This window comes from Astatotilapia calliptera, chromosome 18 (genome assembly GCF_964374335.1).
Source record: "Astatotilapia calliptera chromosome 18, fAstCal68.1, whole genome shotgun sequence".
Taxonomy (NCBI): Eukaryota; Metazoa; Chordata; class Actinopteri; order Cichliformes; family Cichlidae; genus Astatotilapia; species Astatotilapia calliptera.
Genome location: NC_137439.1, coordinates 4,282,856 through 4,308,303, shown reverse-complemented (window position 1 = coordinate 4,308,303; position 25,448 = coordinate 4,282,856). Strand labels below are relative to the sequence as shown.

Genomic DNA, 25,448 nt, shown 5'->3' with positions numbered 1-25,448 from the left:
TGCTTTTAGATGTTCCCAGGTATAAATTAAAGACAAAGGGAGAGAGGGCGTTTGCTGTGGCTGCACCCAGACTGTGGAACAGTTTACCTCCTCACGTCAGACTCTCCAAAAGCCTAGAAACTTTTAAAACTGCTCTTAAAACTCACCTCTTTTCATTGGCTTTTAGAAAGGTTTAATTTATTTGTTTATTTATTTTTTATTTGATCAGCGAGGTGTTTTACGAAATTGTGTTCTATTGTATTTTTATCTGTATTTACTGTACAGCACTTTGGTCAGCCTTGGGTGTTTTTAAATGTGCTCTATAAATAAACTTGACTTGACTTGACTTGACATAAAATGAACTGAATGAAGTTTCAATATTTCAGCCTTCAAAGATGGGCAGCAGCTCAGTCAGCAGTGGTTACACAAACTGATACACAGAAAAATACATACGAAATGTGAAGAAAATGTAAACTTCAAAGCTAAGGAGACATCAGAATAACTGCACCTCCTCCTCCAAGATGAAGGCCAGAACGAAATCCAACAGCTCAAGTTTCACAACGCTGAAATGCTCATGCTCACTAATCACCGCTTTTACTTTACCTTTCACGTGAAGCTCAAATGCAACACAGAAGAGCTCTGAATTTTTCATTTCTCCATCACGTCATATACAAAAATCTGAAATCTCCACTTTAAGGCAGATTGTCCTGCTTATGATCCTTTCAGACAACATAGGCCATGGATCAGGACTGAGAATAAAAAAAGAGTCATGCATGAGCAGAAGACGCCACTGTTTAGAGTTGCCTCCCCCCTCCCAATATTACTCCAGTGTGCAGAACTGTAAAGAGGACAAAACAAAGGATGCTGCTGGTGTAGGTGAGGCTGTGAAATGGACACACACTGCTTCAGCTGCAAATATCTTTTTTACCGTCTTTTCCCAGAAATTGAAACCTCCCCCCTAATAACATCATGCACATCATGAAAGACTCCAGTGTTACCCATCAGCCTCCCAGTAGATGCACCTATGATAACACTTCCTTCAGGAGTATCACATTCACAAGAGTTTTGGAAAACTGACCTTGACCCTGAGGTCGAGGTGACAGAGATTCTAACTCATCTGAGATTTTTAGTAGCTGCACCTGTGGTGTAATTTCAAAATCCTACGTTGGCTCGTTCTCAAGTAACCACAAACCGGGGTGTCCACACCACCCACCCAGCAGGGTGACAACAACACCTCTTTAGTCGTTTACAGCTGAGCGCTGTTGTGTCTGTCAGTCATTAAAAGACGAGACTTTATGACCCTGTCGTCGAAGCATTCCAGGTTTACTTTTCAAAGACATCACTGCTCTCAGGTATCAGTACTATTGGATATAGACAGCACATGCATTCAGCATAAAATATCTGGGGTGTTTTTAAAACCTCATTTAGGAAAGAACTCAGTTAAGCTGATGGTTAATTAGGCCTGATTCAAATCACTGCAGAGCACAAAACACCGAGAGAAAGAGAAAAGCAGCCCAATGATGTCGCAACAATTAAAGCAGCACAAGAGCAGAGTCGTCTCGGTTTCAGTGCAGGTCATGCTGGTACTTAATTCATCAAAAAGGTATCACACCATTTTCATATGCAACGTAGTCCATGTAAGGGCAGGGATAGCTCAGTAGGTAGAGTGGTGGCCCCATGATCGGAAGGTCGGGGGTTCGACTCCACTGAACGGCTACCCTGAGGTACCCCTGAGCAAGGTACCGTCCCTACACACTGCTCCCCGGGCGCTGCACTGGTGGCTGCCCACTGCTTCACTGGGTGAATGGGTTAAATGCAGAGGAACTATTTCCCTATGGGGACTAACACGCACACTTAAAATGTAATGCCCTCAACATTTGGTAGCCTTACTCAGGCATACCAATGCAACACAATGCAACATAGCTCAAACAGCACAATCTTCTAAAAGAAAAGATAAGTAACAAATCTTTCATTTTTTTCTTGCATAAACGTCTTTCAAAGACCTGAAGATGGCAACTCAAGAGCAGATTAAGAAGTTTCCTTTAAAAAGATCTTCACAATTTACCCAAACCACACAGCCTCGCCTTCGCCCATGAACCTGGCAGCACACAACACGTAATCCTGCCTTTAATTCAGTTCAAGCTCATTAATGCAGCACAAATCACAACAACAGTCACCTCAAGGTGGCTTTATACTGCAAGGTAAATGCCCAACAGTGTTCACAAGACACAGCAATCAGACTTTACAGCGCCATCATGTTGTTTCATTGCAGTTGCACGCCTCTCTTCCTCAGTCTATGACTATATATCTAACCGGTGTGTTAGCTCCTTATAGAGGCAAAAGGATCTGTGAACGGTGCAAACAGAGAAAACTGCATTAAATGATACTGTAAAAAAAACAAAACAATGATGCATTCATCAGCCTGTGTCTGATGTTTTAAGGACATTTTTCTAACATATTTTCAGATATTTCCTGACAGGAAACTCTCTGAACACCATTTGAAACTGTCACAAACATCCATCAGCTGTTAGTTTTTCTCCCTCTCCCTTCCACATTGTTCAACAAAAAAAAGAAAGAAAATGTGAAACAAGCTCAACCTTCAATCACTCTCTCCAAATTCAACCGTCTTAGACAAAACACAAAACCCCTCCGGGGGCTGGTTTGTTGTCACAGGCAGGCAAATGAAGAAGAAATGAGGAGGATGTTTAAAATGGGCCACACAATCACAAGCTCGTCATCCGAAAATAAAAAATAAAAAGAAGGCTGGCGCGCAGTGATGCGTTACCACAGTAACACATTTTCTCTGCAGAAAGCTGTCCACTCGCTCCCAGGAAAACAAAACCCCCCAAAAAGGACAAAGCAACCAACAAACAGGCGAAACAACTGCGAAGATCCCATGCACTGTAAACAAAAAACAAATAAATAAATTAAAAAACGCCCGCCGTGACAAAAAACTTCATCCTGCAGTGAAACTCAGTTAAAGCAAACAAGCTGGCCAAGAGTATTCTAGTCGTCCAAATATCATCAGGAAAAATGAAACAGAAGTTTATTTCCTCCCATCTACTTGCTTCGTCTGGCATCTTCACTCATTTCTGGGTCCAAATGCTTCAGTTCCAAAACGAAAACAAGCACAGACAATTGAAAACAGTCCAAATTTGTTTAGCTCCAATAAAAAGATGCGTGTGGTTGTTCTAACAGGTGTTACAGTAAAGTTTAGCATTCAGGCGTCGATGAAACGAGGATTTACAAAGTCGCTGCTCTAACGTTGAATCTAACATCGCTGGAAAACTTGTCAAGGATTAGCTTATGTACAGTTTTGATATGACGTGGAGTCCTGCGAAAAACTAGGCACGCCATATGATTAAATAGCTTAATCAACAACCTTTATTGATAATAACTTGATCAAATGATCAGTTTCTGTGGATAAAATCTGTCCCACGCTTCTTTGCAGCATCACTTCATTTTTGCACAGCTCTCTTGAGGTCCGGACTTTGGCTGGACCTTCGCAACATTTTCTTTTTCAGCCATTGCTGCTGTGCTCGGGATCATTGTCCTGTTGCATGACTCAGTTTGGGCCAAGCCCAAATCAATACCCCTGCAGCGCCGCGCTGACCGTCTGTGCTGTATGAAGTGCTATGGCCAAACGTCTCCACTTCCAAACAAGCCATATTTGTTCAATCTTTTCTAATTGTACTGTCATGAATGTAATATTGTATGACAGGAAAAGAAAGAAAAAACTCAGGTTTGTGCATGTCTCTGAGCATTGCATGATCTGACTATGGGATGAATTTGCGAGGATTTTCACTCGTGCTGTAATGTTTGCACGTGCCTGAATGCTCCAGACCAACAAACTGCTTTTATAGAGGTGCTTACACTTGCTGATGATCAATTAATTAAGGGCATTTAATTAGCAGCACCTGGGTCCTACCAGGCTGAGAAGAAACCAGGCTGAGAATGGCAATTAAATAGGTCTGGTGGGCTTGTGCCAGTTTAAAAAAAAAAACGGAGCACTGGAGAATATTAAAGAGACGAGACTCCCATTCATCATAAGGAAACATTTGAACCCAGAAATGGGGTCATTATGTCATTAGCTAACGAGCAGATAAAATTCATTCCCCTCCCCCGAACGTAGAATTAAAGATAACAGTTTAATCATCACTGCAGAAGAAGTTTGCTGCAAAGACAGACATTCTCTGGCAGGGTGATAAAGTGCATACATCATGACCTGAATTACAAGCAGTGGCGGGACTTACGTTCTCCTTCCCCACGATGTTGTCAAAGGGGAGCTCGGGGCTCCACGAGGCCTCGTTAAAGGTAGCGCTGCTGGCTCGACGGTCGGCCGAGCTGGCCGCCTCCTTCATGATGTCCTCCGGCAGGGAGAGCAGACTCTCCTCGGGCTGCTTTATCAGGTACGTCTCGATGTTGTGGCGGCGAAGGAAGTCGTTGCGGTCCTTCCCGTGGCCTTCCTCCACCTCGTAGTCACCGTTTAAACAATCCAGAGCTGCCTTAGAGATGTGGATCCTCCTGAAATGGAGAAAAAACATACATATTTAAAACATCTTTTGCCACTTTAGCTCAGTGGGTGAGAAGGTAACCACAGGCCACAGTGGTCTGGGTTCAAGTCTGACCCACAGTCCTTTGCTTCGTGCTTGCTCTCTCCCCACTTAATGCCTGCACTTACTATCCAGTAAAGATAAAAAATGGCTATATATATATATATATATATATATATATATATATATATATATATATATATATATATATATATATAAACATCATGCCCAAAGGGAAAGAAGTATCCCTAGATACAATGTAATCATGTCGCTGATTAGATGTAAATCCATAATTCAGTTCTGGCTTTGTCTTGCTTTTGTCTTCTGTTTCCTGTACTTTGTGTTTTATTGTGTGTGTTATTTGTGGTCTCTCTATTCATTTTCTCTTTCCCTTCACCCACCCAGCCAATCGAAGCTGCCCCTCCCTGAGCCTCATCCTATTAGAAATCTTCTTTCCCACCATCACATCAAGAGCAGCTCATTGGAGTTCTCTTGCTAAAATTGCAGGATCTTCCCTTACATGTACTCTGAGATGACCGCTGTGACTAGAATTCATTTGAACTGAAGTGAATCCATGACATAAATAATTCCTGTGAAAAACATTTGCTGTTCAATGTTTCACTTTCTTCACCAGGTACTGATTTTTTCTTGAGGATCTTTTTTATATTGTGAGGTCAACACCTACAGTAACACAGAGAAAATCCCAATGATCAGATCACACCTGTGAGCAAGCACTTGCCTACAGGGGGAAAAACTCCCTTTCAACAGGAAGAAACCTCTGGCAGAACCAGGCTCAGCAACCAGTGGAGATGCATTTAGTGATGACTGGAACAAAATTCCACCTCAGATACACATTTGATGAACATTACGTAACATATGGGCGACAAACATGAACGTGACATGAAACAAACACTAATGTAGAATGTAACATCACATTCACAGGAGGGTGATGAATGTGAAAAATCAAAAGAACTGGGATTTATAATAAATGCTTTTTTAATACATATAGATGTTAATAATCACTATATACATGATGATGCTCGAGCTCGATTGGCCCACCTGTTAAGGAGAAGGTACATACAGACATGTATACATACAGACATAGACATACAAATTTGCTTCCGTTATAATTTGCAGCACGAGGTGACGGGTGAAAAAACGAGTCAGATTATATAGAAGTTTATGGGAAAAGATGCTTGCAGGAAATGTTAAATCAGTACTTAGAGAAATAATCTGCCTTTTAAGGTCAAACAGGAACAACAGGAACGTGAAGATTAAAAAATTCCCATATTATGCCACTAAACTATCCTTTTAAAAACTATATGAGGGTGGATAAAAATAAATGACCGAGGGACTCAGCATAATCGCATCTCCTGCTCGGCTCTGGCCATGACATATCTTTACCAAACATCCGTTTGCTTTCTCTGGAGCCATGTTTTATGTGAGTGAATTTTCCGTCTGTCCACTGCCAATAATCCAACTGGAGATAAAAACAGCCACAGAAAATTCCTTCCGTTTCCTCACCCTGGGATGCCTCCAGACTCCAGCTTGTTGGCGATGTCCACATCCCAGGACCAGACATCGAACTGCCACTTCCTGAGTCCCAGCACGCCGCACAGTACCGAGCCGGAGTGGATCCCAATACGCATGTCGATGTCGTGTTTCGTCCGTGATCTCACGTATCTGGAAGAAAGCGGGAAAAAAGCGGTTAATTTTTGGCATAGTACTCTTATATAAATCAGGACTACTGCGCTAAACTAATGTACTGAGAAGAAACAGAGAAAACTAGCCGATTTTTGGCAAGAAGAACGAACAAACAACAGACAGAGGTTGCAACTGACTGGCTAGCCGCTCCATGTTTGTTAATACAGTGGAAAGAGAAGATTAGCTGTACAGCTTTGCTTTGTGCCAGTACAGGGTTTACTGACGGCTGCAATAAATCCCAAAGAACGGGAAAAAAGAACATGGAAGTCTTAGGTTTGTAAAGGTTTGTGCTCTGGAAGAACAAGACCAAAATGGAGAAGTTTATCCATAATGTAAAGCACAACATTTAAAACTAACTGCTGCCACTGCTGGGTGCAGTAGCTCCACCACCCCACTAGGGGGAGGAAGCGGGTTTGTGTACTCAAGTTTCTCTAGTAAATATAGGAAAAGTTCATGGAGTCTGGCCAAGTTGATACCAGCACACAAAATATTAGCTCTGAAGTTGGCTGTACTGGAGCATGAGAAATATATGCTTTTTTACAGTGCCTTCATTAGGGAGACAAATAAACCCTGCAATGAGAACTGGAAGCCTTTGCCTCTCCTTTTGAAGAACTGTTTATCTATCTGCCAAACTGGGCATCAGCGTACAGGGAGGGCAGAACACTAACCAAACACCCCATACCAACGGTCAGCACGGTGGTGGAGGGCTGACGTTTAGGACTTGTTTTGCAACAACAGGACCTTGGCACGCCACAGCCCCTAGAGTTAAATGCCATCGGTCTCAAACTGCAAAGATCACAAGAAAAGCAGCACATCTACAAATCTACAGCAGAGTGGCTGAAAAAGAAACGAACCAAGGTTTTGCAATGCTCCACTCAAAGACCTCAATCTGACTGAAATGCTGTGACACGCTGTTGAGAGAGTTTAACTAAACTCAATGAAAGGAAGTTACGTCAAAAAATCCTCCACACCGATGTGAGAGACTGATACAGTCATACAGCTATTAACGCTAAAAATGCTTCTAGAACAGGGGTGGGCAACTCCAGGCCTCGAGGGCCGGTGTCCCTGCAGGTTTTAGATGTGTCCTTGAACCAACACAGCTGATTTAAATGGCTAAATTAGCTCCTCAACATGTCCTGGTAATGAACTAATCATGTGATTCAGGTGTGTTGACCCAAGGTGAGATCTAAAACCTGCAGGACACCGGCCCTCGGGGCCTGGAATTGCCCACCCCTGTTCTAGAAGATGCTGAATCATGCTGTGAGCTCATGCACTGTTTCTGCATTCTGGCTTATATGAATAATTAGATGGTGAAATCTGTCGTGTGTTACTGTTCATCCAGGTGATATTATCAGACCTGGTGAGGACCAGATTATTTTTATTGTGTTATTATATGTAAAATCATGACAGATGATGCCAGCGTGTGATTTAGCTTTGTTGACGTAGCTGATGTACCGTACTGTACGTACCTTGAATTTTAAAAAAATCACAAAATTAAAAGATTTGCTCTGTGAATTTAGATGAACCAACAAATCTTATCCCAGAATTTTTCCCCCATGTAAAAAATGTTGACACCCCTCAACAATGTTTTGGGCTTCCCCTGACTGCACACCAGGCATGTAGTCACTCCCAGATCCATTTACAATCACAGTCCATTCAAATACTCCCAGAAATACGTTTCAAAAGTTACCTGAAACATGTTTAACTGTTTCAGAATACAAAATAATATATAATGTGGTGTGTAAGTGGACTGGACCACTTACATGAGCATGAAAATACAATGAAAATAAAGCGTTGTGAGGCTGTGAATAAACTGAATTAAGGTTATGAAGGTAACAATGGATGATTTTGAAAAAAGTGTAAAATTACACGCAGGTATGTATATTTGAGTTTAAAAAAGCTGATCTAATTGACTTCAGGGGCACACGTCTGGCATTAATTTAAAAATATTTCAGGGGTCACTTTGGGTCGTACTGTGAAAAACACTGACGGCATTAATTCAGCAGATTAATATACATGAAACTGACCTTTGGTGAAACTAAAGAAACACAGAACACGGAGACAGATAATGCTGCCAGGCAAACACCGTTCAAGTCCACCAAGAAACGAACACAAAAGAGTTCAGGCATATCTGTGGCACTTCAACAAAAGAGGTAAAACTGTTTCTGTAGACTCGTCGCACCTGTTAATAAATTACTTTCTCATTTCGTACTTTATTTTTCCCTGAAACACAATAAAAGCAGGACAGAGTGCAGCTGATAACAGCCTCCGAGGAGCAGACAGGCCTGTCACGCCTCTTCCTCCCTCCTGGCGTTATTTCATGCTTCATAAGAGCCGCAATGAATGTGAGGTGAAAGGCATCCTGGGTGTTTGTGACAGGTGGTTAAAGTCAGTCAGCTGCTAGACGACACCTGGAGTAGAAATTAACAAACAACCTGCAGCTAACGACGAAGAGGAGGAGGAGAATGAAGATGCTGTGATACTGTGTTGACTCTGCCAGGAAGTTCTTTCCATATATATATATATATATATATATATATATATATATATATATATATATATATATACACGTCACCTACAAATCAAAAGGTTGGTAGTTCATTCCCTGGCTGCTCTAGTCCAAAGTATCCTCAGGCAACATAGCGAACCCCCGAGATGCTGCCATCTAAGAGCGCACGTAGAGCACAGGTGTCGAACTCCAGGCCTCGAGGGCCGGTGTCCTGCAGGTTTTGGATGTGTCCTTGATCCAACGCAGCTGATTTAAATGGCTAAAATACCTCCTCAACATGTCTCAAAGTTCTCCAGAGGCCTGATAATGAACTAATCATTTGATTCAGGTGTGTTGACCCAGGGTGAGATCTAAAACCTGCAGGACACTGGCCCTCGGGGCCTGGAGTTCAACACCTCTGACGTAGAGGCAGAAAATAAATGCTTGTGTAAATGTGTGAATGAGATGCGTTGTATAAAGCGCTGTGAGTGCTGACGTAGAGTAAATAATAATTAAGACAACAGATTTTAATGGAAATCTGTGGGTGGCATCTGGAAGTAGCAGGGCTTCTTCCCAGACTTTTGTCCTGATCATCCCCAATCTGTAAGTTTTCCGCACACACCACATTCGACCTCGTGTCTGCAGCAGTAAGGGGGTCTCCTGTTCTTTAATCAGTTAAAGGGTTTTTGTAAATATCACAGATTTTAAATGGAAAAAAATGTATGTAGCCTCTGTGACACCATCCTTTGTTTCTGGACACCACAGTTTGATTGGTGATTTATTTCAAACATGTAAACAATATACAGGTACATTTAGAAAAGAAAATAAGAGAGAGAAAAAAATACTATACCAAAAAAATCAATACATTTCAATATAGCTCCCGTTCTGATTAATTTACATGTTGAAAGGGGTTTAAAACTGTGTTTGTGGTTCGGCTCCATCATGTTAATTTTTTTATTAGAAATATGTTTGGACATGAGGCTGTCGGCTAATAGCAAGCTGTATCTATAAGATGTACAGGCGACATGCACAGATGTGCTACTTAGTGCTACGTCAGAGACGAGTAACACACGAGGATTTCACTCGCTAAAACTGGAGCACAGACTTCTTAAACAGGCCGTATCACACAGGCAGGCATAAACCTTATTATATGGTAAATGGTAAATGGCCTGTATTTATATAGCGCTTTACTAGTCCCTAAGGACCCCAAAGCGCTTTACATATCCAGTCATCCACCCATTCACACACACATTCACACACTGGTGATGGCAGCTACATTGTAGCCACAGCCACCCTGGGGCGCACTGACAGAGGCGAGGCTGCCGGACACTGGCGCCACCGGGCCCTCTGACCACCACCAGTAGGCAACGGGTGAAGTGTCTTACCCAAGGACACAACGACCGAGACTGTGAGAGACTCAGGTAATTCTGTGAACACGTCCTGCTGAGGTTTCAAATCAGCACTAACAGCTGATTAGTGCTAACAGGAGCAGGTCAGAGGAGATATACTCGCTTGTGTGTTTTTGTGCCTAACAAACAGTGCAGTCTGTCTCCACTTCTGTCCCTGCATTCAGCTGTAAACACCTTCATTTGAAAATCCCATCTTCTCGTCTATAGAAGTGTTTAGAGGTAAACACACCTACTGTACATTGTTAATGACTGAGTAATGTGAGGGTGACAATATGTCGAATTCTAAATATTAATTTGTAAGTAATGAAATTTGAAATTAGGGGGTAGGAACAGGAAAAGTGTAAACTTCATCCTACTCCTTTTTGAGCATAGACATTGTGTAGACAGAGATATTCATGAAAACGTGTTTTTAAGTTTTTTTCTTATTTTTTTCTTGTTATTTCAGTTATATTTGCATGTTCGAAATAAAATCTAACCGTCTAGGTAACAGAAAAACTGTTAGCCATGGATGGATAGAACAAACTATCCATCTAAGAAGACGTTGGCAGTGTTTGGTGAACCAGACAAACTTTTAGTTTTAGATTTGTGTTGAGTCTTGACCTCAACAAAAGACGGCGATAAACATCAAAACAGGGAGAGAGAATTTCTGCAGACTGAACTGTCTTCGGAGCCTCCTGTTTCTATCCTCCCAAACATTTGGTTCAGACCTCCAGGTGTCATGTGAGAGCTTCACATCGTAACTTTGGACTTTTTTCTGTGAGGTTTCTTTGTACTAGTACTCCCTGATTGTGCTCCCCTGCTGAGCTGCGATGGATGTGCTAAAATAGCCTAAAGATACAGAAACCTTGGAACATTCCCACCTCAACTGCCTTAACTGCTAACGGCTTAACATGTCTTCCTAGTTTTAATGTACAATGAGGACTGACAATTTTTGAAATTCACAAAAATGTAACCAACGCCTCAATCTGTGTAACAGGAAGTTGTAAACCAGTATGACAAGATGCTGTACTAGAATCTGTCAGCTTACTCTCAGCCTTCATGCATTTGTTCAGCAACGTGTGACCAGAATCTGCATTAACAAATACGAGGAAAGAAGGAAACTGGTGCAAGCTTAGCTAACATTAGCTGGATTCTGTAAACTCGACCAACATCGTCTTTGTGTGATTATATCACCACATGTAGTTGCACACAGCAGTGTTTAAAACCGTGTTTGATTACTGACGACTGTGACTGTGAATTTGGGACTCTGTGTAAAACATAAATAAAAGCAATGCTTTGAAAAATCTCATAAACCCATATTCTATTCACAATAAAACATATATGCTTATACTCAGACATTTCACTATTACATTAAATATATTAGTTCATTTTGACTTTAATGGCAGCACCATGTCGCAAAAAAGTTGGAAAAGAGGCTGGAAAAGTAAAGTGGTGCCAAAAACGAACAGCTGAAAGAACATCGTGAACTAACTAAAGAGTTACGTCCAGCTCGTCATCAGCACTCAGTTCAAAAGCCTGAAACTCTGACGGTATGGTGGTTGAACATGTGGAAAGGTACCACCAGTGCTGAACGGTACATACAGGTTGTGCCCGTGCAGACAGCATCTGTCACAGGAGAGGCCTTGCACATTTCAACAAGACAATGCTAAATCATATACTGGAGCTAATCCAACAGCACAGCTTCATGGCTCGCTGCAGTCCAGACCTTTCACAAACAGAAACACCATTAAGTGAAATTTATGACAAATAAGACCACGGACAGCTGAGCAGCTGGATTCCTCTCAGATAACAGTGGAATATTATTCCCCTCCCAAAAGTCCAGCAAATCGTTGCATTCATTTATTCACTTTTTAAGGTGTTCCAACTTTTAAGGAAGGGGGTTAGTATTTCCTCTGTTTATTGGACGAGTCGGGAACAATGTGGTCCCACCTTTATGCTTTACAATCCCTCAGAAACAAGTAAAAACCTGCTTTATTTGGACAATATAAGCAAACCCATCTCCTCTTATTCCAGCTTTTGCAAAACTGATTGGTGTCGCAGCAAAAAGTGTGCACAGCTCACCATCTTGACATGATGATACTGAGCACAAATCTCACAGCTTATCCACCCTAATCTGTCTCTTTCCTCTGAACATCAGTCCTCTCCTCTCTCACTCTTATATCAATGCAAGGGGTTAAAACGCTACAGCAGCACCGAGGATCACTGAAATAAAATAAATCAAAGCACAAACTCCAGCGTCTGTGAGCCTTTTAGACAAAGAAGAACTGACTCTTTCTCCTTTCCTATGAACTACTCATTTCACAGTCTGATACAAAGATCTATAAAGCCCTTTTGTGTGTTGCAAAATACAATACAAGCACTACAAACATGTTTTCTTGCATTTCAGCAATGCATCTGTTAATTCAAATGTACATTATTTGATACTGATTTTGTGTTGAAACACAGCTGCATGCAAATATTGCAGGGAGGCTTTTCCAAGCAGAACAGATACTAGGACAGTCCTCGGGGTAAAAGACATTTATTCTTCTAAGATGATTCCTGCAGTTACAATGAATTCATTGCACCATGAATTTGCTCTATTCATACAAAAACAGACAAACTCGACTTTGATTTAAAAGGGTTTCTCTCCCGCTGCACCAAAATAAACGTACTTTTTTTTTATTACCATGTTTTATCTTTTAAAGTTACAGAGAAGAAGGTTTAAAAATGTATTCGTAGTCACATGTGTATTTATACACACCTATTTAAAAGGTGTATTAACCCATGTCCCTCACTGGTTAGAGAAAATCCTGTTGTGAAACGTCAGTATGACGATTTTGGCGTTTTGTATCCTGGCAATCTAGGGCAGACCAAGATGCACTGCATGCTAATACCTCTCAATCCCATAATAAATCACGACCAGGCCAAAAGTCAGCATTTATAAAATGGGAGGAAAAATCAGTGACAAAATAGCTAAAACACTACATCTAACTTATAGCTTATTTATATCAGTACCACTCAATCAAAAAGTGCAGATTCTTAAAAAATATTGGAATTAGATCCACTTTTAATGTAGAGAGCTCTCTGTGCCAGTGAAACAGGCCATCCTCAGGCTACGAACAAAAAACAAATGCACTAGAGCGATCGCAGCAACATTAAGAGACGTCAAATTTAAAGCTTGATGAGACAAGAAAAAGAAGAATGTGCCGAGGAGCGATGCAACATAAAACAGACCTAGAGCGGTGGATGATCGCAGGATCCTTTCCATGGTAGATAACAAAAGCATTTCTACATGAGGAAGACATATATTTATCCAAGCCTGCCATCCAAGAAAGACTTTACAGTACAGGGAACAATCTGATATCCAACATATTAGTGCATAATCTGCAAACCAGTGATCACTCTCGAAATTAGAAACCAGAATGAATTTTAAAAAAATAAATTAAAAAGCTCTGGCACTGTTACTTAGAGAAATCAAAGTAAGACAGGAAGATCAATCTATTGCATGGACATGCATGGCTTCCAGCTTCCAGTGAGTCAGTGGACTGACCAAAAACATACTGTAAAAGCAACACAGGAGTCTTTGATGGAAAACAAGTGGTCTGATCTGAAATCAACTGAACTACTGTTCACCTATTTAAGGTAAAACTAAAGGCATAAACAACTGATGACAGCTGCAGTAAAAGCCTTTCCCTACAACAAGGAGCTTTGTTAAAAAGAAAGGACAGTAGAAGAAGACAGCACCTGATGGTTTTGATCATGCTGAGGCCCATTTCCACGCAGCAGTGGGCGTGGTCTGGCCTAGGCTCCGGCAGACCAGACACACAGTAGTAACAGTCTCCAAGGATCTTTATTCGTAGACAGTGATGCTCCTGAAACAGACAAACACCATAACCATAAAGGCAGAAAACCTAAGCAATGACTATACCTGAAATAAGAATTAAAGATCAGTAGAAATTAGAAAAAAAAGGAAAACACAGAAAACATATCAGGTTATCTCTGAATTCCTTCTCTGACTGTGAAATTGCGACCGCCCAAGCGTGACAGTCTGAAATGTTCTGCAATCTAATATCAGCTGAGTCGTACACAGTGGATGTTGAATCAGATATTCACTGTGTTGTTTTGAATAAATATTTATTCTACTGGAGCGTCTTTATTCAGTTTTCATGAGTCCCGACAGCCATGAGAGGCTGTCGCAGAAGAGATGAGCTCTGGGCTCCAAAATCATACACGCACAATCAAACAATGTGGAAAAAGAAGAGCTGCAAAGTCTATTCTTATGCTTCATTTTCAGTAATTATTTTTATACAACTGGGAAAATAGTTTTTAGTGATAGCCTGCCACACAGAAGCAAAAATTAAAGAGTTTATGTTACCATTTATGGTGTATGTGCATGTATTTTTAACCAGCATCTTGAATGGTACACTCTATTGCCAGAAGGTGGCAGTAAAGGAGCTGAGAAGCTATCCTTGCAATTCCTTACCAGCTAGCTAGCAAGATGCAAGTCTGCCACAACAATGCAGCTTATTGCAGCTGCATTTATAGAACTCTTTAGCATTTAGCAAGGTTAATGTACTACAATAACAAAGAGAGAACCCCAACGATCACATGATCCCCACGAGCGACACCTGGCGACGCTGTGGAAAAACACCTCCCTCATCCACAGTGACATCCTCAGAGTTTGCTTTCACTTAACCATAAAGCAAGTGTTCACAAACTATATATTGGGAAAAGTGTTTCAATCTAAATATTGATTGAACATTATAGGATCTATGAGATTATCAGTTTAAACTGGTCGCCTTTAAAGCTGACTTTCACTAAACAGTTCTATCTAACACAGTTTACCAAATATTTGAACAAAATTTGAGTCCCATCGTACAAAAAGTCTCCACATAATCAGCCATAAGTCATAAGATCAGGTGATGTAGTGTTTGACAGATGTGGCCCGTGGCTGAGGTGAGGCATCCAGACTCACCCTGAGTCAACGCTATGAGTCAACACACAACATTACAAATGTTGGCCAAGCTGGCGTTGCTGTTTGGGCCATTTTCAGAGGAGGTTCATAAGATAAGTGAAAGTAAATCAAAAGTTAACCACAGACAGGTAATCAGCTGTTAGGTAAAGGTTATTAACCTGATCCAGAACACACTGTTCCTGGATCTGCTAAGAGGTATCTCTAAAGAAATGTGATTTATTAATCCTTTAATGCACAGATGAGCGAATATTTTTAATGGGAAAATAAATTGATTCAAATCTCAAGACTAAAATCAGATTATATGCACATATGCATTTGGGATGAGAAGCTCTTACATGTGCGAGGCGGTCGAAGCGTGCAAAGAGTTCATTCAACATTCGCACCAGCTCCTGCGCTGACAGCGTCGTGGAGAGGTTTGTGAAGCCTTTAACATCTGCGAAAAGAATGCTGAATAAAATACGGAAATGTCACTTTAATATCCAGCTCACTTCTTAAAAGTTATGATACTTAATGAGGATGACATTTTCTGTGATGTCAGATTTTGCACATTTTACGTAAATGTCACAGTTTTGTTCTTAAGAGCAAAAACTCTCAAATGTCTTTAATCGGGGCACACACAGGTGTTTTGCTGTTGGACCCTCACCTGACATTCTCGTAGCGGTGGATGTAGATTCTGTGAAACTGATGCTGGAGGTGTTCGTCCTCTACATTTGTCATGTCGTTGATCATTTCCAAAACTACAAAACGAGGCAGGACTGATAACACCAGTCGTTCCTGTTGGGGAGAAAAATGAATCATCTCATCGCTTTGAAATGACAAAAAGACACAATACAGAACAATAACATAACATCTGCATATACCGACAAATCACAATGTGTTAAAAAAAACATTGACTATTGAACTGTTTTTGTGATTGGCACTTCCATCCGTTAATTTGTCCACAGGGAGCAGACTAAGCAGAGGTGTTCAGATCTTCCTCTCCCCTGATGCCTCCCCCAGGTCTTTCAGGAGGACTCTGATGCTTTCCTAAGACAGACGAGACACTTCATCTGTCAGCTGTCATGCCTCGGGTCTGCCTGGGGTCTCCTCCCAGTAGGAGCTACTCAGAGCCTCCTGAATGATCAAGCTCCTCACCCTGTGTCTACGGCTGACCCCAGTCACCTCTCAGGAGAAGCTCACCAACACTGCTATCTGCGCTCCTATTTCTTCTGTCACCACCCACAGCTCGTGACCAAAGGTGAGGCCAGCATTGTTCACAGGCCGGTACATCAACAGCTTCAGCTTCACAGTCAGCTGCTTGAATAACAACAAATATCTGAATTCTACTTGAAGCCTTCAAATCCAGAGTGGACGGTCTTTTCTGAGCGAACCGGGTCCTCGGATTTAAAGGCGCTAATTCTCATTCCAGCCACTTCACACTCTGCTGTAAACAACCCTCGTAAAAGCACGAGGCCATCACCCCATGAACCACAACTTTGAGTTTTATTAGCTCAAACCTAACAGTCCAACACACTCCTGCAGCAGTTTATAGGCAAAGGTTTGTCCTGGGATCTCCCCAACCTTACACGGCAACATATGGAAAACAGGAAGTGCTGAGCCATCAGCTGATGTCAGCTTGCACTGAGATGAACGCTGATCAGTGTGAGTTCTTCTAGTACAGCAGCATCTACGTCCAGAAACACAGGAAGGAAGATAAACTCTTCACATCATTACTTTAGATTGTTTCACTTTTAAACTAAATGCTTTGAACTACAGCTAAAAAGTGGAAACAGCCTTTTTTATGGATAAATTCAAAAACTATGTTTGATGTATGTAAATGTTTCAATAATAAACGAGAGAACATCAACAGTAAATTATCGAAGGAACAGAAATAAAGCCTTTAAAAAGAAATTACACGAGGGGCTGTGTGTGTGAGAAATGAATTAAAAAAGATGGCTTGAGCTCTGCCAGCCTAAGCTCCTCGAGCAGGATCCTCCAAAGCCTCCGCGCTCGCAGGAACATCACAAGTAAACGAGTTTGTGTTGTGATTTTTGTACTGACACGGTGCCACTTGGCTAAAGCAGAAACAGATTTGGAGTGGGAGCGATGCAGCATCCCTCAGGATTCTTTTGGCCTCGGGGAGCCGCACCAGAGCCAAGCAACTGCTTCTTTCAGATACTGAATACATTAGAACCAACCAGAACGTCACGTACAGTGACATCAGTACACGGCACGCACATGCTCAAAAGCCCTGCAGGTTTTTTGGAATATTTTACGCCAAAGGGATGACAGAGGGACAAGTCTAATAGCTGGAAAGGCTCCGAACGAACCAGCTGGCCCTGTTCTACATCTTAAAGACTCACTGTTTAAAAACACGAGAGGAAATCTGCACGAGGCGGGAGATTAGTTTTGCTCCCAATCTGATAAACAAGTTGAAAGAAATTTTGCACAGAATTTTGACATTAGAGCGGCGATCTGCCTTTTATTCTCTCTGGTGTGTCTTCTGGTGAGATTTTCACTGGAATGAATTTGTGATAGAGACTAAAGTGATATTCCATTTGAAGAGCTGTAAATCTTGAAGACAACATGATGGTTGCACGTGGGCACATCATGTTCTTTCATTACCATGAATGCACACCGCGCTTCACTATGACTCAGCCCCACATACAGCACTCTGCTGTTGGAATTACTCACCAAAGAGCTCCAAATATGGATTAATCCGCAACTGCAAACAGTTCCCAAAAACTCTACGACTTGAAACACGGGCTGAGGGAAAATATATTTATATTTGATTAGATACATTCAAATACGCCAGGATACTACGAATAACGGGGCTGCAAGGTCGCATGATAGGAGGCGACCTTTCTCTAAGTGGCTGCAGTCACGCTTGGAAAGATTGTAAAAGGTTTGCAAATAATTGGTGTTTAATTTATAAATGAGCACAAATGTTTCCATCAGTCTGAATGAGTCAGTCTATGAGCTCAACACGAGGGGACTCAACTGGCTGCCAGCTGGTTGTATTCTGGTTTATATTCCTATAGAACAGGAAGGCTGTGAAGTGCAAATGTAATAGTTAAATGTCAATTTCTGTTAAATTTCAATTTCTGTCTATTTAGACGGAAGCAGATATGTGATTTTCAATGATTTATCACTGTATTTGCTGTATTATCAGAAACAGATTGCGTATAATTGCTGGCTTGACCACATTCAATCACAGACTGATAACAGACCGACTCCGTTTTATGGCAACATTTGTTGGTTTTAGTGACAATGTTGCCATTCTTGATAATCTCATTTGGCACCAAAAAGAAAACACTGAAGTGAGGTAACTTTATCTTATTGGATAAAACAGGTTTTGATACATTTTAACTTTGAGGATGTAATTTGCAGTAAAAAAAAAAAGGTGATAAATTGCAATATATTTTAGTCCAAATACTCAGCATATTGCAAAATGTAACAAATGACACTAATATTGACAGAGTCAAGTATTGTTTTAATATTGTATCGTGAGGTGTCTGGTGATTCCCACCTCGACGTTACACTAGATCGTCTATAATTCTCTGAGAACATTTGCTGTCATCAGCTTGCACGGTTCCTCTGCAGTCACAACTGTAAGACAGCACACTTGTTTTTCTTCCCTGCTTGGCTCACAGATGAGTTTTCCAGTAAGAAATAAAAATGCAACCTTATGTGCACTCAGTGAAGCTGCATGATGCTGTCTGAGAGCCCTGGAGAGCCTCTTCAGACCCCGAGCACAAGTGCAAAGAGAGGCTGGCTGAGGCTGGATAATAGCAATGAGACGCACAGAGAGAGGGAGATAGCGACACCGTCCTCTGCTGCGATCACAGCAATGACAACAGTTCCATCGTTGCTGTAGAAAGACATGTAAATAATGAAGCAGCGGTTATACAAAGATTGTCATCTAATACGTAAAAACAAGCATCGGAGCAAATTCTAACATAAAAATCACCACAATCAGAATAAAGAAAACCATCAAAATATCATGAACTCTAATCATTTTGAACCTTAACATACGATAAAAAAAGTTGGTCCAGAGGAGGGAAAATGCCAATCCACATCAGCTGTTAGCTTAGCTGATACACATCCAAACGGTACATCTCTATGGAAAATAATGTACATGTTATCCTAGCAGTCCCCACGTTTGTGCATCTGCAAGCCACTTTGAAACCCACATCCATCCAAGCTCCCAGCTAATCACTGTTTCATCTGTTGTCATGGAAACCTGTTCACATCTAATCAGGTGGTCTTCCTGTTGCATTGATTTAATACCTTAATCAAAAAATTACTCTTCAACAATTCTTTATTTCTTTTCATCTTTTTTATGACACTTTACAACTGTCGTCTTCATGATAACAAACTTTTAAAACTGGGGTATCGTACTCGTCTTAGCTCATAAGTGGGCTGGACCAGTGAAACCAGTGCATAACGGTGCACAGAACACACCTCATACTTTACATTGTAGCCTCCCAGCATACAGTGAGCTGTACCAGCACCCCGAACAATACTTTTTATTTACATAACTAATCACCCTGACACAGTTCAGAGGGGAAAGTCCTGAGTGGACCCAACAGCAAAGCACTGACAGTTGTTAATGTTATGTAGTATTTTTTGCAAGCTTATGGCTGCAGTGGCAGAAAAAAACAAGCTAACTAAACCAAACCTGAAGAGCAGCTGAAGTATCCAGAGGTAAACACTCACACATGACAGGAAGAGATACGATGCAAAAATAAAAAGGGATCATAACAAAAACAGAACCCCTTATCTTTAGCAAAGAATAATAACATATTGATAATTCATGCATCCAGCTACATGATCACTCAAAATCTCAGCTATATTGTTGTTTATGTTTCAGTCACTGGGATCCTGCAGCTTGTGATGGAGAGCAGAAGCTGATTGGACAGCTCATCTCTCTGACACACCACTGTGGACGTGACCATCAGCTGAGTGTGAAATGTGTAAGAGGAGAGCAGGTGCTTGTGTTGTTGAGCACGCACCGCCCCCTGCTCTCGGCACGCCTCTGTTGTGCTGTTGTTTTTGTTGTGTTGGTGTCTGTGCTGGAAAGCAGAGCAGTGCATCCACAAATTGAGGTCTAGACAGACAAACATTTCAGTGAAGCGTTGCTAATTCTTCGGCTGCTGCGTCGCAACCAAACGCCCCGGGCTTTGGTGGTGGAGTCTCACTGCAAGAAATGTGGATTTTACAGAGTCGTCCTGAATTCAGACTGAACCTTTGAACCCTGCAATGTGTCTGTGCTGCTCAATCACACGTCAGCCAAACTCCTGCTGCAATCACACAAGGAGCTCCATTTGAGCAAATAGTACCGCTTCCTGTCGCAGTACTCTGGGATAAAATATTACAATATAAATTCTATTAACTACATTATGTTTTGGAAACTCTATCAGCAGCTCTTCTCCCTCTCTTAACTCCTTTTGCCATCAAGACAGTAATCTTAGTTCCCATGTTAAACATAAACAAAAGAAATCTGCTGAAATTTTCAACTTAAGTGGAATTTCCAAAGACAGCATACGTATGCTGAATTTAGGTATTTTAGCATCACTAATTAACCTAACCTTGGACTGTGGGAGGAGGCGGGAGGTACCTGGGGAGACCCACACAGGCACAGTGACAACATGCAAACTCCACAAAGGCCGCTCATTTACAGTATTTGTACCCGGTTAATAAAGGTAAAGTAAATTTACAGGAGACAGACTTTGACATATATTCATCAAAGTACTCTGTGGCAAATAACTGAGCAATATAATCAGCCACCTCTCCTGTTAATCCTTATCCTGCAGATAATCTTGCAGCTGGTGTGAGATTATCTGGAGGATAAGTAGGAAAAAAATAAGGAAGGCTATCTGATTAGCAGTGACTGATCTTTCCAAATAAGAGCAAGGGGGTTTTGAAATAGTAAATGAATTGAGAATGCCGCAGTCATCTCAGACACATAACAAAATGTTAGAAATGCTAAAATCTTGTGTGTGGACAGGGGGCTGCAGAGTGTTTGCTCCACTGGACAGGGACCCTGGTTTGGACAGCTGAGAGCCAGCGGACTCAATGTCAGATCAGCTTTGAAAGTCATTAGTGAAGCTTGATTTTAGCTGAAAGCTGAAGCCCTCCAGCAGCTCACTGACAACGTCTGTCTTCATTCAGACTGTACCAAAGATCCACATGGACCTTGTGGTGGATTTTCAATGTAAAGGCTAATTTATAGGGCAGCACGGTGGCACGGTGGTTAGCACTGTTGCCGCACAGCAAGAAGGTCCTGAGTTCAATTCCACCATCAGGCCGGGGTCTTTCTGTGTGGAGTTTGCATGTTCTCCCCGTGTTTGCGTGGGTTCTCTCTGGGTACTCCGGCTTCCTCCCACCATCCAAAGACATGCAACTTGTGGGGATAGGTTAATTGGATAATCCAAATTGCCACTAGGTGTGAATGTGAGTGCGAATGGTTGTCTGCCCCTGTGTGTTAGCCCTGCGACAGACTGGCGACCTGTCCAGGGTGTACCCTGCCTCTCGCCCTATGACAGCTGGGATAGGCTCCAGCGCCCCCCGCGACCCTGAAAAGGATAAGCGGAAGCGAATGGATGGATGGAGGCTAATTTTGAGTTCATCTGTATTATAACCTGCTTATTACTGCTTCATTAATACTGTTTTTCTTTAGAGTTATTACACTGCAGCTGTCAGGGAAACATCCTTTCATTACTCTTGTCAGGAACAGAAAAATATTTTTTAGACAGCCAAATGTTAAGCTTTCATTTTTGAGGATCTGATGTTGTCCAATGTTTGCTAAACTAAAACTCTAGCAGTGCACCAGTCAGCAAACACCATCTGCGTGTCTTAAACATTTGTGAACCCTAATGCAAGACTCAGGAAACAAGAATGAACATTAAGCATTCTCAATGCTTAAAGAATAATGATTCTTTAAGTCCAGAAAATCACAAAGTCCAGAAAGTGTTTACAAAGCGCTAAGGCACAGACGCTACAACGCTGACGTAACAAATGACAAGGGAAGCGACAGGAAACAATAACAGAACCCTAATCCAAAGGTAACCTAAAATTCAAAACGAATCCTTCTAAACTCAAAACCTTATGCGGTGTTCACTGTTTACTGATCAACAACAGGAAGTTTGTGAGTTATCTAAAAATATAGATATTGGTTTTCTGCTTGCAGCAGTATGATCCAATCTTCAGTTCAGTTCGATTCAGGTTTATTTATATAGCACCAAATCACAACAGCAGTCGCCTCAAAGAGCGCTATAATGAAGACCCTACAGTATTCTGGAGAGATGCTGTAACCAGAAATGTGCCACTATGTTCCTGGAACACATTAACAGAAATAACAGAGCCTGATTGGATGTCATTACATTGTTCTTTTCAGGGGCGGGGCCCTGCTTACTCCATTACAGCCAGCCCAGAGCCTTCCAGGAAACATGACCACTGTAAAAGCTTTCTGTGGCTTCTCAGAGCTTCACTGTCCACTCCAGCGCATACACAACACTATCTGCCACTGTGTGTGTGTGTGTGTGTGTGTGTTTGCTTATGTGTGCGTGCCTTCTGTTTGTCTGACTCACAGCGCGTGTGTTGTCTTATTAGATTGCGTGTTAAGTGTGTGTGGAGCAGGGGCTGCATGCACAGAGACACAGTATGTGTGACAGCATTGAATCAATGCAGCGTCCATGTTTTTCTGCTCTCAGAGGACTCGTTAGCGGTGCTGCTAACACTCGGTCCTGTTAGCTAAAATCCATAATTTGTTTTGATTCTTTTTTTAAAGTCGCCTCACGCTGAGCTTCAGCATCAAGCAGCAGAGGGTGAAAATGTGCACTTCACACATCATTCTGCTGTAAATTAGAAGATTTCGTTGCTGCTGTGGTGCACCAGTGGTTTGTGAAGGTCATTTAGAGGTCACTGCCCAATATCTCTCACTGGAGTTCAAACAGGGGTCAACCTGAAATAGTTTCAGCAGCGGCGTATGAACTCTCACTGAGCAAACAGCACTTAAACAAGTCTACAAGGAGCATTTAGCATGCTAGCCATGCACACAATAGCAAGTGCTAGCATGTTGACGGTATTGAGGTACGATTTGCTCACATTTAGAATGCATATAAACCACCATGATGGATTCTCAACACTTCCAATACTTCAACCACAGATTCAGAATTTGTCTGATGTGGTGATGGTGTGCATCAGCTCGAGCACAGGCCGGAGACGCGGGATTAGAAATGAGTACAGCAGAGGGACAGTTTGAGCAGTTTGGAAATGAAGTCAGAGAGCCGAGACTGAGATGGTTTGGACATGTGCAGATGAGGGATAGTGGATATGTTGGGCAAAGCATACCGACAATGGAGCTGCAGGGCAGGACAGAAAGAGGAAGACATCAGAGACGATTCAGGAGGACATGCAGGAGTTCAGAGGTCGTTAAACTGAGCAAACAGCCTGAGTTTAATCCTGGGTGTCCTGAATATCTGAGCCAAACTGTGTTCCAGTCCATCCAGATTGTAAAGCAAGCATTTTGACCTGGTGGTGATACTAAAGGAGTGCAAACAGCTGTCCCTACAGCCCTGCTGCTAGCACTCACACAAATCTTCAAACCTGGCTCTGAACACGCATCCTAAACTTGCTTTCATTCTTTAAGTGTCTTGTGAAAACACACAGAAAAATTTAACTGCTGCAAATGTATTAAACAGAACACAGCACAGACAGTGACTAACAAATCATCCGAAGCTTGAAAAGTTGCAGGAGGCAAAAAAAACTTGTCTGCGGCTCACCTGTCTCTGGTTCTCTGTCTCGAGTCGCAGCCGAGCTTCGATGCAGCGCCGCGTCTCGAGGAAGGCCTGACGCTGAGCACGGTCAGACAGGTAACTGATGAATATCCCAGCAGTGTTCATGCACATGAACAACACAGCCTGAGCTGCTATCTAGAACACACAAAAAGAGAGGATTAGGAGATTTGCTTGTTGACACATTTTGGAGTGCAAGAACCAACATTCAAAGCTTCTTTGTTTATATTTACAAATATTCTGAGGCAATTTTATGTCTTTATTAATTAGGCTGAAAAGGGGGAAACATCTGCACAATATTTTTCTCCAACTAAATATTTAATTCTAAAAATATTTATGAAAAGAAACATTTCAATTTGTAAGATCTTCATCAAGCATTTATCAAAGAGAAAAAAAGAGCATCTTTTCAAATCAGTGCAAAACAAATATCAGGCAAAAATCACAACAGACTTTAAAGCAGTTTGTAACACAAAATACAAACTATCATCTTATATCGATTATCTTTGTATTCAACACAACAACATTGAGGAAAATCTTCAGCTTTTTGCCCTATTCATCTAAAAAATAAGAGGCTGAAAAGCAAATTTAAAAAGATTGCAACGAGAAAATCTAATCCTTAATAACAACTAGAAGAACTTTATCATTAAAAGTTTTTCCTGGAGAAACTTCAATCCCAATATTAGTGAGGACGTTTCATAAACGAGACCTGTCGGCTGCCAAGTATAAATAAAGTGTATGACTGTAGAAATAAGTGACGTCATCACTGATGCGTCTCACAGTAGATCGGTTACATTTAGCAATGCAAGTTTTCAACCATCTCTGAGTTTTTCCAACATAGGAAAAACCACGTGGGACTTTTAATTACTGTGACTAAAGAAATCACTGAAAGGAAGTTGTGCACATTGGTATCTGCCATTTAATTTTTTTAATTGTAACAATAACTAGAAATATATAGACGAGAGAGAGAGAGAGAGAGAGAGAGAGGGGGGTGGAGGCCGACATTCAACAGAGGAACCCTGCTGATCTCCAGCTGTGCGATCGGGGAGGGGGTCCTACCGGCATCACACTGGAAGTCACATGAGATTATTTTCACACAGAACAAAATGGTCCTTTACAAATGTGCCACCGTAGCCTGACGAGTCCACAGGTACTGAAGGCTAACATGTGGAACTGCATGGAAACTGACAAACTCAATGAAATGAATTCAGATCAAAGCTTTAAGTAAATCAATAACACTGTGACGTCCCTGTCGCATCGAGTTGGTTTTCTATGGTTTTTCTGTTCCGTGTCTTTTTCTCCACTTGGTTATCTTGTGCTCACTTCCCTTTTTTTGCACCTTATTTGATTTTTTTTCTTGCCAACTTTTTGCAGCAGGTCCATATTTTTCTTTTTGAGACGCATTTTACAGCTTTATCTGAAATGCATTTTTTAAAATAAATCACTTTAGCAAAAAGTTATATGAAGAGCTGTACAGAGGACGCCATGACCTCAGAGTACTTTAAGATGCATACATAGTACTCAATAAAATATGATGGCCCGAGGTGATGTAACACGATGAAAGGATTGTTTGCTCGCTGCAGTCCC

General features: G+C 41.5%; 1 protein-coding gene across 2 annotated transcripts in view; it reads right to left on the bottom strand.

The window, feature by feature from the left end:
• The window catches only part of adcy8 (adenylate cyclase 8 (brain)), a 126,015-nt gene that overhangs the window by 56,247 nt on the left and 44,320 nt on the right, over positions 1 to 25,448 (bottom strand). For both annotated transcript variants that reach the window (XM_026149144.2, XM_026149145.2), the window contains exons 2-7: positions 23,853 to 24,002; positions 15,731 to 15,861; positions 15,423 to 15,534; positions 13,857 to 13,984; positions 6,057 to 6,215; positions 4,233 to 4,503 (exon numbers count right to left, since the gene is read on the bottom strand). In XM_026149144.2, coding sequence (XP_026004929.2) covers positions 4,233 to 4,503; positions 6,057 to 6,215; positions 13,857 to 13,984; positions 15,423 to 15,534; positions 15,731 to 15,861; positions 23,853 to 24,002 — 951 coding nt within the window. The remainder of the gene's footprint in view (positions 1 to 4,232; positions 4,504 to 6,056; positions 6,216 to 13,856; positions 13,985 to 15,422; positions 15,535 to 15,730; positions 15,862 to 23,852; positions 24,003 to 25,448) is intronic.